The sequence below is a fragment of the Poecilia formosa genome, unplaced genomic scaffold (assembly GCF_000485575.1).
Source record: "Poecilia formosa unplaced genomic scaffold, Poecilia_formosa-5.1.2 Scaffold12, whole genome shotgun sequence".
NCBI lineage: Eukaryota > Metazoa > Chordata > Actinopteri > Cyprinodontiformes > Poeciliidae > Poecilia > Poecilia formosa.
In genome coordinates, this window is record NW_006799951.1 from 2,182,754 (window position 1) to 2,202,721 (window position 19,968).

The following is a 19,968-nucleotide window of genomic DNA, read 5'->3' on the forward strand; positions in this document are numbered from 1 at the left end:
ATATCTAGATAGCTAGAGAGATAATGTGTTTTTCAGTTTAAAAAATAAGCAGCACCGTGTGTCTTTGCCTCTGCTATGATGACAGGAGAGCCACTGGTGTAATCCTCAGGCTTTTCAGATTACTCCAGTTGGGGTCACATTCTACACCAACCTACCGCGGGTCAGCTTTCCACTCCCTGGCTATCACTCAGCCAGTCGGCACACAAGCCTCACAGCACAGATGAAGCTTTTTTTTTTTTTCTGGTGAAACACTTTTAGGTTCCCTCCCCCACTGATCTCTCAGTGCAAATCTGTCCTTTTTGAGCACACTGGTTCAGAGAGCTATTGGAGCAGAGGGTGATGTCTGAGTTGCACACATCAGAGCTGCTGCAGCAGTGAAAAACTCGGTAAAGTGGAGTTTTTAAACGTGCAAACCGGCAGAAATGCAAATGAGCATCTTTGCCTCTATTGACCAGATTATGAGGTATCAGGGCTCCAGGCCTCACCAGGCGGCTGATATAAGCTACATGGGAGGGTGAACTCTCTTTCACTCGGTCGTCCGTTACAGGCCTGGCCACATCTGCAGCAGGCGAGCCATCTGCACCTATTGTCTCAGAGCCACAACACGGCGGCGCACGCATGGCTGGCCTCGTAAAGGCAAGCGAGCTCCTTTCCCCTCTGTTCTCCGCCATCTCTCGTAGCGAAGGGGGAACATGACTTCATCATCTGACAAAAGCAACAAACAGCAAACAGACGTCAAACTGAAAAGAGCTTTTGTTTCAAGGTTAGCTTTATGAAACAGGAGATAACATTAAACATCAGTGAGGTCATTGTCACCACCAGACACATGGAGATGACAGAAAGGATGGGTTGTGCTCACTGATATATTAAATATACTTTCACAACTTTCCTATGTTCTTTCCACCGTAATGGGAATTTAAAGTGCTTTGAGGACATTAAGTGAAGCGAAAAATATTAGCACAGGTACATCTTTAAAAATGGGAAAACAGTGAAAAAGCTTAGCGTATTTTGTCACTTCAGAAAGTGGAACTCATGTAGTATTTATATTAATCACACAGTTACCTGTTTCAAGCTAACAGATAATAAAAACCCTAAATTCAGTGTCTCAGAAATTTTAACCTCACACACAGCCAATAAAAAAAAAAAAAACATTTTCAATGTACAAATGTTACGTAATTGCCATAATTCTCTCTGACTACAAAGATGTCCAGAAGACAATCACATACATCGTCCACAATGAGAGTAAGATACAAAACGTCACTGCTAATGAAGCTGGATGTTCACAGAGTGAGGTATCCAAGCATATTAATAGGAAGTTGAGTGTAAAGGGAAAACAAAATATGATAGGGAAAAGTGCAACCAGGAGAACCGCAGCCATGTGACAATTGTCCAGCAAAATCCATACCAGAATGCTGAGAAGCCTAATAAGTACGGTTGGGGCCACTCAGCATAGACCAATCCACATGTGGGACACAAATGTCACAGAGTTCATATCAAGCCAGGCCTAAACCTCAAACCATCACCAACTGCGACGTTCTGGGATGCCATGTTGTCTGGTGACGTTGATCCACTGTGTTTCATGAAAGCCACGGTCATGGCCATCAGTCAGGAAATTCTACAGCACTTCATGCTTCATTCTGCTGATAACTTTAATGGAGATGCTGATTTCATTTTCCAGCTGGACTTGGTGTCTCTCCCACACTGCCAGTGCCAAAGATACCAAAAGCTAGCTCAGTGTTCCAGTTCTTGATTAGCCAGCATTAGCAAGCTCCTCTAACCAAACCTGCATGGTATGTTCTATGGCATTCTGTCAAGATTCAAGTTTTTTCAGCCTTGTAAAGAATAATAATCTGCTCTGAATGAATCAGAGGCTTCTGGTTTGAGTCTGAGAAAGCAGACTCAATGCAGACTCACTGCCTAAAAATCTCATTGATTTTTAGGCAATGAGAACACCTAGGAGTAAAAAATAAATTAAATGTAGCTACTAGGTCTTATGGGCGACATAGTTGCGTGGATGTTTTGCGAGGACTGTATTTCATACAAAGAATACATATAAAACCATACCACTTAAAAGTGTTTCAATTTGTTGGGATTTTTAGCAAACATCTAATAAGCCACTATTTTAAAATGGTGATGTCACAAACTTAGCCCTGAGCGTGATAAGCATAACACCAGTAAGTTTCAAGCGCTGTCCCAAGACTATGTAGGGCATAAGGCTGAATTTCATTTGGATGGTACACTTCTATCTGTGCCCTTTACAGAGAGACTGTGTTTGTTCGAAAATCACACAAGTGGATTGTGTTCCATTTGCAAGTTGGAAAATATCCCCGAGACTTGCAATTAATCACGGCAATGATTTTTAGCAATCATCAATAGGCATGTATTTGTCTCATTTTTGTGAAGTTAAATACTTAAGGGATTGAGCTGCACTATTTCCCACTGCTTTAATGAGATAACAATCATCAGAAGAGCTAATAAATAGTTTATACCTGCAGCTTTAACTGCACCTTCCACAGCAGCCGTACTGGATTCAATGTCAGCGCTGCTCCTGGACCTCCAACTCCACCAGTCAGAACTCCAACTTTAAGGGACCCTTCTTGTTTTATTCTGACTAGAAACTTGGAAAATCCAACTCAAAGACACAAAGAGAGCACACCACTGGAGATTGGTTCTATGCTTTGCAAGTCCTAAAGAAAAAGGCTAATACTTTTGTTTTTTATATTCTTATAAGCAGTTCTAGAAAGTTTGTGGCATGAGCAAAATTTTTTTAAAATTCGTGATTATAAATGACTTTGTTAAAATATTAAAATATATTACATTATTTTGTAACTATGTATAAGTTGTGAGTAACTGGTGCATTAGCAAACCTGTCCTAGCTGAAACCAAGTGATCCTGTGGTTCTCAGCTGGACTAAGCAGTCACAGTGTTCACTAACACCAGCCGTGGTTACAGGCACTTTGCTTTACAAACTCCACAAACGAGCTCAGCAAAGTCAACAAAATGTTTGCTTTCTTTTTGCTTTTGTATAGAGCTTAGGGTATTTCTACAAACAATGGTATGCTCACAAGTACGTTGTTCACATGGAAAAATATAAGCAACCTACAATAAAAGGTACACTTTTATATGAATGCAACTTTTCTATGTAAACATCAGGTCAAAAAGAAACTTTTGAACTTTTGGACATATATTTGCTCAAACTTTCTTCAGGAAGTTATTGCTTAGGCACAAATTGGTCTTCCAAACAGACAATAACTATCACAAAACTACTCTGTATTTTTAAAATGTCTATCACAAAGCCCTGACCACTTATGGAGAATATGTGAATAGAGGTGATAAAGTTGTGTGAACCTATAAACTTCACTCAGATACATCAGTTCTGTCAAAATTCAAGCAAACTATAGAGAGAAGCTTGAGCAAGGACAGCCATAATAGTTCAGACAAGTTATGCAGTTTAAGGAAATTGGAACAACAGCAACAACAACAACAACAACAAAAAAGTACATGTTTCAGGAATTTGAAGAAAGAAAATGTTTTGCTTATTGTTCTAATGTTTATCTACTAGAAACTAACTGACCAAAAATAGCAAAGGCTTTGTCTGGATTAATGTCAGACAAATAGCTACAGATCTTTTTCGCCACAAGGTATTTGAATACTGACTGTCATGGCTGCAGATGACATCAAAGTTGAACTCATACTATGGCAACAAATTACTTAGAAATCAGTGTGCACAAAATAAAAAAAAAATAAAAATATATATATATATATTGTTTTTTTTTTTCTTTTTACGATGTAATAACGTGGCTTTTCTACTAGCTCAAGCAGCCTTTATAGTCGCATTTGCCGTTCTCCTGCAGTATTGATAATGAGGATTTATTATGGAACAGTTGACAATGAATGCAATGTGCATGCGTTAGTGGGAGGGATTATCCACCAAGTAGGGCAAGTGGCTAAGGCTAAGGACTGCAATTCCATCCAGCCTAGTTCATTTCAGTCATCCGCTCTGAGCACACACACTCACACACATACGTGCACAGGACAAGGGGAGCACATTTCTGCGCAAGCTCTTCCCCACAATAGTAATAATAATAATAATAATAATAACAATAATAATAAAGAGCCTTCAGTGAAAGGAAGAGGGGGTAAAATGGTAAAGTACATTCGACAGCATAGCAGCGAGCTGGGAAGCGAAGAGGTCCTGTCGGAGTCTGACGCGTCCAAGGAGCAGCAGGAGAGATTCGGAGAGATGTCCGGCTGTTCTTTCAGCGACGCTTTCTACTCCAAATGTTCCGCAATGGACCAGATCGGGACTTTCATGCGGAACGTGCAAGTGCTGCTGGATGCGGCCAGTTACATTGAAAGCGCTGAGAAGAGCAACGGAAGTAAGTAAACAAACGGGACATTTAATGCGCCGAGCAGACAACAATAGAGAGCGAGGGCGACAAAAGACGCGCAGCGGACAGATTGCACTGCTGGCCCGAGCGGCGGCTGCGACGTTTCACCTGCTGCTTCCTATTAAACCCGAGCTCTTTTGAGGCTGACACATTTCAAACGGGGCTCGTTTGCAGACGAGTTTGGAAATGCATTGAAGTAGGAAATTGGGAGAACAATCGGTTCATCGGAAGCAACGTCTTGCAGCCGCCTCTCGCTGCTGTTTAAGATGATTATTTTTTGCCACTATTAGATTATTTCTAGTTTTTGTTTGTTTGTTTTTTTTTTAAATTACGTGCACAATTTTAATGAGCCTTCCTTATGTGCACTTGAGTCCACATTATTATAGCCTATTTGCGGCTTCCCATTTCTACGCCTAGCATTTATATATATATTTTTTTATTTAACAGAACCTATCCCCGGTTTATGTCCTTTAAGTTTACACATTCACTGGGAATACGTCATGTTTACAGCCCTTCTATCGTAACCGAGACTCCGATTTGGATTTTATTTCCTCTTGGCTTTCCAAATGATCAGCCCTGCTGCCCTGGTCTCTGAAAGCTGCTGCTTCCTTGTATGTGTTGTTCACATGGTTTACGCATGGAACAAATTGCAAAGTTTCTATTGGTCGGAAGCCACGTCCCCAACCCCTGGTCCACAGCAGCTAACCAATGGCAGGCAGGTTTTATTTCTGACGTCTTATGTTACCGAGAATAGTGGTTCATGGGAACTGTAGGAAACAGGATCCCAAACCAACACTAATTCTACTGTCAAAGGGGAGTAGGATAATGACACAACATTATGGCGAGGGAACAATTTAACAAGCTTTTCCCGTTTATTCTGACCTTTTGTAAACTGATAGATATATCCTCAATGGCCACTTTATTAGGTACACCTTTGCTGGTATTGTTTTAATTGTTTCCAGCATATTTAGGTCCATACTGACATGATAGCATTCCAGAGTCACCACATCCAAAATGTGCCCAGCTGGTTTGAGATTTGGTGATTACACACACTGCTCAAAAAAATAAAGGGAACATTTCACTTTAATTTTGTGTGTGGCTCCAAATCCAGGCCTCCATTGGTTAATAAATTTGATTTCCAATGATGATTTGAGCATCAAGAAAGCATCCCAGCTGTCACCAATCGCCTGAAATCTAGATATAAGTCAGGATGGAATCATTCTTTTATGTTGCTTATGCCAGATCTTGATCTTGTGTGAGCCTGTGTAAACTGTCGCTTCNTTAAATTATAAACAAAATGAAAAATTTTAATACTAGCAAATAAAAAAACCCAACTGTAAATTTGTATTTTAACACTAATATGAATGAATATATGTGACTATTTACTTTTATAAGAATAAGTGATCATTTAAAAAATCTATATACATTTTTATGTGAACACAGGAAGTAAAAAAAAATAAAATAAAAGATGCATCTTAACACATTGAAAAGAATATGCAAACATAAAAAAAATCTATATGCAGTACGTTCGTTTTCCTTTGACGTTCTGATATAATTGCTGTTCTGAACAGTGAACTATTCATATAAAACAGATTAGCTCAAACTAACACATAATCCACTTGGTCGATTTTCAGGCAGAATAATTCATCAGTCTCTAATCCTGATTTTGGCAGACCAGGTTTTTCAGCTAAATCAACAAACTGCCTCGTTAGAGTAGCATTGGAAAGCCAAACAATGACTTAAGACTCGTAATGGTTCTCTGAGACGTCTCTATCCCAAATAAAACGAGAGAGAAAAAGAGAAATGTCAGCTGATTCTATCTCTGGGAAAAGGGAGGTTTGGTTACAGAATCTCATTTCTTGAGTGAATAGAGTCCGGAGATCTTTTTACTTTGAACTTCACAAGAAGTAACTAACACAAATTCGCTCAGTATGACCACATTGCTTCATAGTGACCAGAATACATTTTGGTGCCTATAGCACTTAGAAAGTAATTCAAAATATCCTTTGTTTTGTATTATTATACTAACTGGGTATCCTACATTTGCTCCATAGTTTGTGAGCTGAATAAAACGTGAATATTAACAGATATTTCTCTCGACTTTTATATATTACAAACATCTGTATGACATAAAACATATTTATCCCAAGTATCCAAAAGGATCTATGTTGAGTTGATGAATCCACTTAGTAAACAGCTTTATGTTCCTTGTTTTTACCAGTGTTGTATTGTTCTAAAATCCTGTCAAAATGTTTGTATATGCATTTTTTTTTTTAAATGTGTTTTCTCAGATAAAGGAACAACACAGGGGTGATCAGATGACTCCAGGACCAAAATCTCAATTACTGGCAGGCATTGTAGTGGACACCAAACCTGGACCAGTGAGTATACGCTTATGTGATGTTAAGAGTTCAGTACCTGTAACTGCAGTTTGCCAGCTTTTGTCCTTTCCTTATGCATGTTGAACATAGCTTCATGGAAACGTAGTTCTACGTAAAGGAGTCCTCTTAAGGAGAACCTTAAATTAAGATAAGCGTTTAAACCTCAACATCAATCTAAACCTGGCCTAAAGTATTCTGCACTGACAGTAGCATTTTGTCTCCTGCTATTTTAACTGGTACTGCACCATGTTGACCAATAGAAGCTGTAAACTATCATGTGTACAATTTTATGAAATCCAAACAATTAAGAACTGCAAATACATTGTTCACCACAGCAGATTTCACTGCATTGGATTTTGATGTCTGCTCAGTGAGAAATGTGCAACTTTTAATGAAATACATACCAGTAGCACAAATATATATCTTAAATGCTCTTTCCAAACAGTGTCTGAAACACGGCGGCTTAAAACAAAAATACAGCAGCCTACCAGGAAAAATCACAGATTATTCTCTTCATATTCCTCCTTCACGAAACCACTGGAATCGTCGTCTTCTGTGTCGGATTTGAACGGCCTCTCCCACACATCCTCAACCTCGCGTTCGATTTCGCTTCCATCTTGAGGCAAATTCACTTTTCGCTTGTGCTGTCGTCTTTATCACGCCTTTGTCGGTCCAGCCTTTTGAAACCCGTTGGTGAAAAGTCGCATATTAACTGCATCACAGCTGTCCACAGGATGCGGGGGGGGGAAAAGTAGCAGCTTATAAGTCTAGAAATTACAGTGATAAAATTTGACTTCTCTTTCCTCCAGGCTTTCATCATTGAAGATGAGGAGCTGACCCGGACTCTTCCTCCCAACCCCTTCAATGATCTCACCGAGAAGGAGCTGGAAGAATATAAGAGCCTGGTGGAAAGAAAGCAGCAAGGGGAAGAAGGTATTATTGTTGTTGTTGTTATTATTATTATTACTGTTATTATTAGTAGTAGTATCAGCAGAAGTAGTAGTATTGTCATTACAGTGATCAGATTGTGTCTCCCATGGCAGAGCAAAAGGGAACAGTGTCTGATTTTCAGATCTTTCTGACGGTAGATAAGATTGCTTTCACTTGTAGATACCGCCCGATCCTCAATCACCCAAAATGTAAGAAATCGGGGCTGATTGGTTCACCGCCGCTCCCTCCAATAAAACACAAGTGTCACTGGAGGGTGCCTCTGTCTCTGTAATGAAACAATTTTCATTGGGTTCATGTAATATAACCTTTTTTTTCTTAGGAACTAAATTATGACTTTCCATTAGCCGTAAGCACCAACTATCAAAATGAGCAGAAACCAAACCCAGTTTGCTATGTAGCAAATCTACATAACAAACTGAATCGCTAAATACATAATTTTTGTAATTAATATTGTAATATATTGAGATGATATTATAATACATGGAGATGCACCTGTACACAGCAGCTTATTAGATTGTCTTCCAGGCAGTTCATTAGTCCACCCCAGAGTGGGATCATTTCTGCCGGGGGAAACTTTAAGGCAAGATGAGCAGGAAACCTTGAAGTTTCCTGCAAACAAGCGTTGGGACACACAGCTGTCAGCCTGTGCTCGGCGCTGTTCAGTCGGCTCACAGGACGATGAGGGACGAGCAGCAAAGACTTCAATCTTGTCAAACCCTTCATGTCTCGGTTGTTACTGCAGGCGGGAATGAAATGTGCGTGCAGGAGAGGAATGTGTTTACGACTGTGCAGCAGAGTGTCACCTTTATTTCCCTTAATAACGTGTCATTTCTGAAACACGTCAGCTTTAGCAGATCTGTGCAGCTTGTTTAATAATTTTGGTTTGGGTTACTTTGGTTTGTGCGTTGCGACGCTGACAGCGTCTGAGCAACTATCAGACGAAGGAGTGGCTGCCACGTTGGATGGTTAACCGCCCTTTTATGATTTCATGTCTTTTGTAGAGGATGAAGATGCAACTGATGCTGATGAGATGACCACATTCGATGGCTCCACCATCTCCCTGTCACTTTCTCCGATAATGACACCAGCGAAACAAGGTAACCGGAAAATCAGCTGTCTCACAAAATGATTCATGCTCCTTGGATATTTTCACACGTCAACATAGTAGGGTCGTATGTGATTGAAAGTAGAACGTAGCTGTGAAGTAAAATGGAAAAAGTCCTAATAAGTACAAATCAGAAACATCCCCCCCCCGCTTACTCTGACCCCACCATATAAAATGTATAATCAATCTGTCTGTCGATCTAATTTTACTTTAAAATATGATCAAATCCAAGGAGCAGGAATGCTTTTGTAAATCACAGTATAGCAAATTGATGGTTTAGCTCGTGATTAAATGAGGCGCTTTCTGCAGCTCGTCTCCGACTCTGTCTTATGTGTCAACAGATTCAATACCCAACGGTAAGGACCACTTGTCTGAGCTGGAGGAGGATCTGAGCATCGAGGTATCCAAGCTGAGCGTGAGCACTTCAGAAACAGTGGAAATCTCCATAACAACGAGGGAGAAGACGGGGGAGGCCCAGACCCCAGAGAGCCAGAGCAAGTCCCCCAAGAAAAAGAAAAACAAGTTCCGCACTCCCTCATTCCTAAAAAAGAGTAAGAAAAAGAAGGAGGAGAAGGGAAAGACGGAAGCTTGAGTTTTTTTTTTTTTTTTTTTTTTACATGAGGGGGGGAAAGCGTGAAATGAAAGCCTTATTTTCGTTGTGTTGAAGGGAAGTGAAATAAGAGAAATGGTCTGATAGGAGAGCCTTCTGTGTGTTTCCCCTTATTCACAGCTATCTTTCCAAGTTCTTTCAATATATTTTTTTTTTATTAATTTGTGACTGACCACTGAGAGCTTCAAATGAATCGTAAATCAGATCACTAGCGAATGCAAAACGGCATTCCTATACTTCTTACCCATGTTTATAATGGGCTGTCATCTGTATCATAAAGTGTAGTTCATACAATGAAACATCAAGTTGGAATCCCTTAAACTGTCGTGTGTTTCTTATTATTGCACAAATTGTTGAATGTATTCGGCAATCTAGGATTTTCTAAAAACACGTTTAGCTAACAGTGACAGAAGTAGTTTTAAAAGTTTTAACGTTCTAACGATGTTTAGCTTTAGAAACAGTATGATTTGTATTTGATCTTTGAATCTAATCGTAGTTATATTTACATGTAATAATATACGTGGGTTTATATGACATGTATAACAGTATAGTGTTTGGTAGTAAATGATTTGATGGCCTTTATTTACTCACACACTAAAACATGCTGTGATGAATCGGACGGTATCAATCCATGTCGTTTTCTACACGTGTTCACATGTTTGCTGCTTTTACGGTATTCGTGATGAGGAATCGAACTGTGACTAATAGAGGAAGCTGATTAAGTGACTGTTTATGACTTTGACTTTTACTAATAGCTACTTTTTTATATATTATGGGATGGCAGTTATGTAAGTGCCAAGTGTGGATTGCAGCAAGTGGATTGGAGGACTTGGTTTTGTTTGTTAAACTTGTCAAAATGAAGGTATCGGGCTGTAAAGCTTTTCTTCTTGCTCACTGTTGGAGTTTTTCATGAAGTACAATGGAGGATTGTATATTTTTAACCCAGTCAATAATGTGAATGATGAGTTTGAACCCAAAGGGAGTGAACTTTTTTTTGTAAATAGTTTTGTTTTTGTGCAGTTCCTTTGTTATGCTAAGCCAAATGGAAACGACTCTTTAAAAACGTGACAGAACAATCTAATATCAATATTTTAACACTCCCTGTATTACAATGTAGCTTTACTTACTTTGATTAAGCTCCATATTTTATTTTATTTTTTTTGCGTTTACATTTGTATTGCTAGTGTGTGCTTGTGTTTCCCCTTTTGTTTACATTGCTCTTTGTATTGCCTTATTTCAGTGTTGGCCTTTTTAATACTGCCTTCTAGCTGAATAAAACATTTCTTCCGTAAGTTGTTCTCACTTCTCGTCCTTTTCTAATAAGATATGCAACTCATTTTTAAAATCCAAAATCCACTGACATGCAGAAAAGAAAAAGATGCAATTTGATTTAGATTTTTTTTTTTTTTTTTTTTTTTTTTGGCTAGACAAAATTACACTTCCCATTTAAAATAAAGCTTTTCTCAACAGTCCCCCCCTTCTTAAAATGCACTAAACTCTCCCCCCCAACCATCAGAAAACAACGCATTCATTCCGTCTGGTGATAATTGCCCATGTGAAGCTGCATAATCAGCCTTCAGCCATGATATGAATGAGCGTTGTCATGGTAAAACCCTGAGTGTGGGGGCTGTGAAGACAAAAGAGGGGATTTGGTGTCTCCAACAGGTGTTCGTGGTGGGGGAAGTGACAGGATCTGCACCTTCACGACCCCCTTAAACCACACACACACGCACACACCTCCATAAAACACATGGAGAGGAAGATTAGTATTTTTTTTTTCTGTTAAGGCTGTAAATGCATCTTTCCATTTATTAGATTTTTACCATTTTTGTGCTTGACCACCATCAGACTCCATATTTGCTAAAATGAGCATGTGGATAACAAAGCTCAGTTTAGTTTCTGCCCTGTCTGCAGCAGGCTGCAGAGGGTAAAGAGCAGGTGACAAATGTCTGACCTGTAGCAGCGTTGAGCTCTGACCTCTGGACAAAGGGTCTCTATTGTCGAGAAACAACTATAGAATCAACAGACCACCAGTATGCTATGAACCTTTTACATTTTTTCACATTGAACTACAAATCTTTATGTATTTCGTTGGAATATTATTTGATGGACCAACACAGAGAAAATTATACTTTTACAAACATTTTTGAACAAAACAGTACTTGGAGAGCATTTGTAATAACTTGACATGAATAAAGCTGTTTTATGAAGATCTTGAGATTTGAAAGAGAAAATTAATTAAAGCATCATTGAGACCAAGAACTAAAGTTAAAGAAGACAACAGTTTCCCACATGTTGAGAACCTCAAAATCCCGTGTTCAATCAGTAGCCCAGAAATCATAAAGAGTACAGCATAAATGGAAAGTTACCAAGACGGATCATTAATGAGAGAAGCAGCCAACATGACTACAGTGACTCTGGAAGAGCAGCAGAGATCTATAAGGTAAGACGATCTGTTGGGGAAAAAAAAGCCACAATGCGTCTCATTTGTAGTTTTCCACAAGTCGAATAGTAAACATGTTGAAGATGACAGATCAAATCAAGATCTGACGTTTTGGCCCAACATGCAAAACACCTTTCCCTCAACACGCTACGCCTCAGTATGGACAGGGAAGCTGTTCACAACTGATGTGAAGATGGCAATCCTTGAAGAAAACCTTATTTTTTTTCCCTTTTTTTTTTTTTGCTGTTACTTTATATTCTCAAAGCACCCTTAACTCCTGTAATGGTGGCAAGAACATAGCAAAGTTGTGAAAAGTGTATTTAACATCTCAATGAGCACAACTCATCCTTTGTCTCATCCTAGGTAGGGACGACAACCATTAAAGTTATAGCATGAGCCACAGTGGAATGGGTTAAAACGGAGCTACACACGTAACTCAGTTTATCTGAGACCAGATAAATAGATATCTAGATAGCTAGAGAGATAATGTGTTTTTCAGTTTAAAAAATAAGCAGCACCGTGTGTCTTTGCCTCTGCTATGATGACAGGAGAGCCACTGGTGTAATCCTCAGGCTTTTCAGATTACTCCAGTTGGGGTCACATTCTACACCAACCTACCGCGGGTCAGCTTTCCACTCCCTGGCTATCACTCAGCCAGTCGGCACACAAGCCTCACAGCACAGATGAAGCTTTTTTTTTTTTTCTGGTGAAACACTTTTAGGTTCCCTCCCCCACTGATCTCTCAGTGCAAATCTGTCCTTTTTGAGCACACTGGTTCAGAGAGCTATTGGAGCAGAGGGTGATGTCTGAGTTGCACACATCAGAGCTGCTGCAGCAGTGAAAAACTCGGTAAAGTGGAGTTTTTAAACGTGCAAACCGGCAGAAATGCAAATGAGCATCTTTGCCTCTATTGACCAGATTATGAGGTATCAGGGCTCCAGGCCTCACCAGGCGGCTGATATAAGCTACATGGGAGGGTGAACTCTCTTTCACTCGGTCGTCCGTTACAGGCCTGGCCACATCTGCAGCAGGCGAGCCATCTGCACCTATTGTCTCAGAGCCACAACACGGCGGCGCACGCATGGCTGGCCTCGTAAAGGCAAGCGAGCTCCTTTCCCCTCTGTTCTCCGCCATCTCTCGTAGCGAAGGGGGAACATGACTTCATCATCTGACAAAAGCAACAAACAGCAAACAGACGTCAAACTGAAAAGAGCTTTTGTTTCAAGGTTAGCTTTATGAAACAGGAGATAACATTAAACATCAGTGAGGTCATTGTCACCACCAGACACATGGAGATGACAGAAAGGATGGGTTGTGCTCACTGATATATTAAATATACTTTCACAACTTTCCTATGTTCTTTCCACCGTAATGGGAATTTAAAGTGCTTTGAGGACATTAAGTGAAGCGAAAAATATTAGCACAGGTACATCTTTAAAAATGGGAAAACAGTGAAAAAGCTTAGCGTATTTTGTCACTTCAGAAAGTGGAACTCATGTAGTATTTATATTAATCACACAGTTACCTGTTTCAAGCTAACAGATAATAAAAACCCTAAATTCAGTGTCTCAGAAATTTTAACCTCACACACAGCCAATAAAAAAAAAAAAAACATTTTCAATGTACAAATGTTACGTAATTGCCATAATTCTCTCTGACTACAAAGATGTCCAGAAGACAATCACATACATCGTCCACAATGAGAGTAAGATACAAAACGTCACTGCTAATGAAGCTGGATGTTCACAGAGTGAGGTATCCAAGCATATTAATAGGAAGTTGAGTGTAAAGGGAAAACAAAATATGATAGGGAAAAGTGCAACCAGGAGAACCGCAGCCATGTGACAATTGTCCAGCAAAATCCATACCAGAATGCTGAGAAGCCTAATAAGTACGGTTGGGGCCACTCAGCATAGACCAATCCACATGTGGGACACAAATGTCACAGAGTTCATATCAAGCCAGGCCTAAACCTCAAACCATCACCAACTGCGACGTTCTGGGATGCCATGTTGTCTGGTGACGTTGATCCACTGTGTTTCATGAAAGCCACGGTCATGGCCATCAGTCAGGAAATTCTACAGCACTTCATGCTTCATTCTGCTGATAACTTTAATGGAGATGCTGATTTCATTTTCCAGCTGGACTTGGTGTCTCTCCCACACTGCCAGTGCCAAAGATACCAAAAGCTAGCTCAGTGTTCCAGTTCTTGATTAGCCAGCATTAGCAAGCTCCTCTAACCAAACCTGCATGGTATGTTCTATGGCATTCTGTCAAGATTCAAGTTTTTTCAGCCTTGTAAAGAATAATAATCTGCTCTGAATGAATCAGAGGCTTCTGGTTTGAGTCTGAGAAAGCAGACTCAATGCAGACTCACTGCCTAAAAATCTCATTGATTTTTAGGCAATGAGAACACCTAGGAGTAAAAAATAAATTAAATGTAGCTACTAGGTCTTATGGGCGACATAGTTGCGTGGATGTTTTGCGAGGACTGTATTTCATACAAAGAATACATATAAAACCATACCACTTAAAAGTGTTTCAATTTGTTGGGATTTTTAGCAAACATCTAATAAGCCACTATTTTAAAATGGTGATGTCACAAACTTAGCCCTGAGCGTGATAAGCATAACACCAGTAAGTTTCAAGCGCTGTCCCAAGACTATGTAGGGCATAAGGCTGAATTTCATTTGGATGGTACACTTCTATCTGTGCCCTTTACAGAGAGACTGTGTTTGTTCGAAAATCACACAAGTGGATTGTGTTCCATTTGCAAGTTGGAAAATATCCCCGAGACTTGCAATTAATCACGGCAATGATTTTTAGCAATCATCAATAGGCATGTATTTGTCTCATTTTTGTGAAGTTAAATACTTAAGGGATTGAGCTGCACTATTTCCCACTGCTTTAATGAGATAACAATCATCAGAAGAGCTAATAAATAGTTTATACCTGCAGCTTTAACTGCACCTTCCACAGCAGCCGTACTGGATTCAATGTCAGCGCTGCTCCTGGACCTCCAACTCCACCAGTCAGAACTCCAACTTTAAGGGACCCTTCTTGTTTTATTCTGACTAGAAACTTGGAAAATCCAACTCAAAGACACAAAGAGAGCACACCACTGGAGATTGGTTCTATGCTTTGCAAGTCCTAAAGAAAAAGGCTAATACTTTTGTTTTTTATATTCTTATAAGCAGTTCTAGAAAGTTTGTGGCATGAGCAAAATTTTTTTAAAATTCGTGATTATAAATGACTTTGTTAAAATATTAAAATATATTACATTATTTTGTAACTATGTATAAGTTGTGAGTAACTGGTGCATTAGCAAACCTGTCCTAGCTGAAACCAAGTGATCCTGTGGTTCTCAGCTGGACTAAGCAGTCACAGTGTTCACTAACACCAGCCGTGGTTACAGGCACTTTGCTTTACAAACTCCACAAACGAGCTCAGCAAAGTCAACAAAATGTTTGCTTTCTTTTTGCTTTTGTATAGAGCTTAGGGTATTTCTACAAACAATGGTATGCTCACAAGTACGTTGTTCACATGGAAAAATATAAGCAACCTACAATAAAAGGTACACTTTTATATGAATGCAACTTTTCTATGTAAACATCAGGTCAAAAAGAAACTTTTGAACTTTTGGACATATATTTGCTCAAACTTTCTTCAGGAAGTTATTGCTTAGGCACAAATTGGTCTTCCAAACAGACAATAACTATCACAAAACTACTCTGTATTTTTAAAATGTCTATCACAAAGCCCTGACCACTTATGGAGAATATGTGAATAGAGGTGATAAAGTTGTGTGAACCTATAAACTTCACTCAGATACATCAGTTCTGTCAAAATTCAAGCAAACTATAGAGAGAAGCTTGAGCAAGGACAGCCATAATAGTTCAGACAAGTTATGCAGTTTAAGGAAATTGGAACAACAGCAACAACAACAACAACAACAAAAAAGTACATGTTTCAGGAATTTGAAGAAAGAAAATGTTTTGCTTATTGTTCTAATGTTTATCTACTAGAAACTAACTGACCAAAAATAGCAAAGGCTTTGTCTGGATTAATGTCAGACAAATAGCTACAGATCTTTTTCGCCACAAGGTATTTGAATACTGACTGTCATGGCTGCAGATGACATCAAAGTTGAACTCATACTATGGCAACAAATTACTTAGAAATCAGTGTGCACAAAATAAAAAAAAAATAAAAATATATATATATATATTGTTTTTTTTTTTCTTTTTACGATGTAATAACGTGGCTTTTCTACTAGCTCAAGCAGCCTTTATAGTCGCATTTGCCGTTCTCCTGCAGTATTGATAATGAGGATTTATTATGGAACAGTTGACAATGAATGCAATGTGCATGCGTTAGTGGGAGGGATTATCCACCAAGTAGGGCAAGTGGCTAAGGCTAAGGACTGCAATTCCATCCAGCCTAGTTCATTTCAGTCATCCGCTCTGAGCACACACACTCACACACATACGTGCACAGGACAAGGGGAGCACATTTCTGCGCAAGCTCTTCCCCACAATAGTAATAATAATAATAATAATAATAACAATAATAATAAAGAGCCTTCAGTGAAAGGAAGAGGGGGTAAAATGGTAAAGTACATTCGACAGCATAGCAGCGAGCTGGGAAGCGAAGAGGTCCTGTCGGAGTCTGACGCGTCCAAGGAGCAGCAGGAGAGATTCGGAGAGATGTCCGGCTGTTCTTTCAGCGACGCTTTCTACTCCAAATGTTCCGCAATGGACCAGATCGGGACTTTCATGCGGAACGTGCAAGTGCTGCTGGATGCGGCCAGTTACATTGAAAGCGCTGAGAAGAGCAACGGAAGTAAGTAAACAAACGGGACATTTAATGCGCCGAGCAGACAACAATAGAGAGCGAGGGCGACAAAAGACGCGCAGCGGACAGATGCACTGCTGGCCCGAGCGGCGGCTGCGACGTTTCACCTGCTGCTTCCTATTAAACCCGAGCTCTTTTGAGGCTGACATAATTCAAACGGGGCTCGTTTGCAGACGAGTTTGGAAATGCATTGAAGTAGGAAATTGGGAGAACAATCGGTTCATCGGAAGCAACGTCTTGCAGCCGCCTCTCGCTGCTGTTTAAGATGATTATTTTTTGCCACTATTAGATTATTTCTAGTTTTTGTTTGTTTGTTTTTTTTTTAAATTACGTGCACAATTTTAATGAGCCTTCCTTATGTGCACTTGAGTCCACATTATTATAGTCTATTTGCGGCTTCCCATTTCTACGCCTAGCATTTATATATATATTTTTTTATTTAACAGAACCTATCCCCGGTTTATGTCCTTTAAGTTTACACATTCACTGGGAATACGTCATGTTTACAGCCCTTCTATCGTAACCGAGACTCCGATTTGGATTTTATTTCCTCTTGGCTTTCCAAATGATCAGCCCTGCTGCCCTGGTCTCTGAAAGCTGCTGCTTCCTTGTATGTGTTGTTCACATGGTTTACGCATGGAACAAATTGCAAAGTTTCTATTGGTCGGAAGCCACGTCCCCAACCCCTGGTCCACAGCAGCTAACCAATGGCAGGCAGGTTTTATTTCTGACGTCTTATGTTACCGAGAATAGTGGTTCATGGGAACTGTAGGAAACAGGATCCCAAACCAACACTAATTCTACTGTCAAAGGGGAGTAGGATAATGACACAACATTATGGCGAGGGAACAATTTAACAAGCTTTTCCCGTTTATTCTGACCTTTTGTAAACTGATAGATATATCCTCAATGGTCACTTTATTGGGTACACCTTTGCTGGTATTGTTTTAATTGTTTCCAGCATATTTAGGTCCATACTGACATGATAGCATTCCAGAGTCACCACATCCAAAATGTGCCCAGCTGGTTTGAGATTTGGTGATTACACACACTGCTCAAAAAAATAAAGGGAACATTTCACTTTAATTTTGTGTGTGGCTCCAAATCCAGGCCTCCATTGGTTAATAAATTTGATTTCCAATGATGATTTGAGCATCAAGAAAGCATCCCAGCTGTCACCAATCGCCTGAAATCTAGATATAAGTCAGGATGGAATCATTCTTTTATGTTGCTTATGCCAGATCTTGATCTTGTGTGAGCCTGTGTAAACTGTCGCTTCAGTTTCCTGTTCGTAGCTGACAGCAGGTCTTCTAACAGACTCATGCGAAGAACAAATATGATTATCATTATCAAAATGCAACCAATATAGCAGCTCCATGTAGCTGCTTGAAGGTCTCCCGCACCAACAGGAAGAACACCGGAATTGTTAAGAAGAGACGTTTGCAGATGTAGCTGACCGTCAGCCATAGAAAGGGAGCTTTCTGTTTGACAACTTTCACTCTCCGCTTGATTGTGAGACACTACAGAAATTGTATTAAAACATAGCATATGTCATACTTCGAGACTTTAAACATAAACTATGCATTATGTCGCTTGATAATTTTCTTATAGCTGTAAATATATTTGCAAAATTAGATTTATCATCAAGAAACATACATATTTGGTTGATCTATGAAAGAAATGTCTTCGGCAACGGTTAGCAGATGTAGTTGGAAGTTACTGAAATTTAGCTTCATACAACCCCGTGTCAGTTCTGGCAACAGAGCATCAACATTTTCATTTGCTTGTTTGTTTGTTTCCATAATTCAGTTTTTTTTTGTTGTTGTTTGTTTTATTGCATGGACCTTTTTACAATTTAATATGTAAACTTCAGGTCATATTTGGTCACTTTTATCAAGTAAATTCACCCTTCTTTGTAGTTGTGGCAGATTCAATAAAATAAAAATATTAATTCTCTATTTCCATTTATTTTTTTCCCCCCTCTTATCAGAATGTGAGCATGGTTATGCTTCAGCATACCCTGAAGCACAGATTGCACATCAACAAAAACATCGCAAATTCAAGAACAGGAAAGTGGACAATATGCACAACAGGTAAGTTAACACGATTGACTTGCTGCAAGATCCCCAATACTCATCATGTCATATTATCTTTGTTAATGACTGAATTATAGCTTCAGTGTGTTGGGTTTGGTGTTTGCACACAGTACGCTTATGCTGCTGTGGATCTGGTTTCTCTATCAATTAAATAATTGACAGTAAATGTTTTAATGCTTTCAACAGATCAGCACATAATGAGCTGGAAAAGAACAGGTGAGTGAAGCAAGGTCCTCTCAATGCACGTTTTAACTTTCGAGACAGCCACACTACAAACAAATCTAAATCTGGTGCATGCTTAACACTTGTGCATGACAGCGAGTATAAAACTTGAGAGAAAGGAGGAATAAATCAAAAATAAGAAAAAAAGTCTATTCTTATCTGCAAGTTTCATAATGGGAGCTCCAGGTGCAAAAGCCCACAACGTTCCTTCCCTCAGCCACATTTGCATATCTTGGGCAAATGCTAAATACATCAGCCATATAATTTCAAAATAAGATGTGCTGCAGGACTGTAAATTAACTTATCGCCACAGCACCTTAAGGGAACTCTTATAAAGAAGAGCTTTGTCGTTTCCGTACCGGATATAGGCGTAGATTTTTGCAAGGCAAAATAGAGCACGGCCGCAGTGTAGCAACACTGTTCCTCGAGGACATGCAGACATTTCCCCAGTCAGCAAATGGGAAGCGTCCGTTTCCAGACAACAGGGTTCCTTCCTGAAAGATTTCCAGCTGCGAAAGCCGACTGCCGTTTGCTTTTGCTTCCCCCGTGATGAGGTTTCTGCTTTAAACGGGGAGCTAAGGAACGCCAGTCAACCTTTTATTCGAAACTTAAATCATCAGCCATATGCATGTGTAAGTGCAACCTTCAAACAAACAAAAAAAAAGAGAAACACCCTAAAGGAAGATTCAGAAGAGATTACTCTAATTTACAAAATGGAGGCCAATGCAGATATGACATCATGATTTGACCTACATTTTACTCCATTATATGCAGGCATACTGAGAGTCCTTTTGCCAGTTATTGTGCTCACTCAGACTGCAGAGGAGTCTCTGGATTGCACAGCAATAGATGACTTCAGCAACTTTGAGATCTCAACCCACATTTATGCCTTCATTTGAAACACGATTAATAACA

The 19,968-nt window shown here is 39.5% G+C and overlaps 2 protein-coding genes across 2 annotated transcripts; both read left to right on the forward strand.

Moving 5' to 3' along the window:
- Window positions 1–6,661: 6,661 nt before the first annotated feature.
- On the forward strand, window positions 6,662–10,730 carry LOC103133547 (gamma-adducin-like). Its single transcript, XM_007545323.2, has 4 exons — window positions 6,662–6,772; window positions 7,582–7,705; window positions 8,725–8,820; window positions 9,170–10,730. Exons 1-4 carry the CDS (start codon window positions 6,710–6,712, stop codon window positions 9,418–9,420), a joined length of 534 nt encoding a protein of 177 aa, XP_007545385.2. The 5' UTR covers window positions 6,662–6,709; the 3' UTR covers window positions 9,421–10,730.
- A 5,510-nt stretch (window positions 10,731–16,240) lies between these two features.
- LOC103133548 (max-interacting protein 1-like) lies at window positions 16,241–19,703 on the forward strand. Its single transcript, XM_007545324.2, has 3 exons — window positions 16,241–16,723; window positions 18,726–18,828; window positions 19,018–19,703. The coding sequence occupies exons 1-3, from the start codon at window positions 16,489–16,491 to the stop codon at window positions 19,049–19,051; spliced, it is 372 nt and encodes a 123-aa protein (XP_007545386.1). The 5' UTR covers window positions 16,241–16,488; the 3' UTR covers window positions 19,052–19,703.
- The last annotated feature ends 265 nt before the right edge of the window (window positions 19,704–19,968 follow it).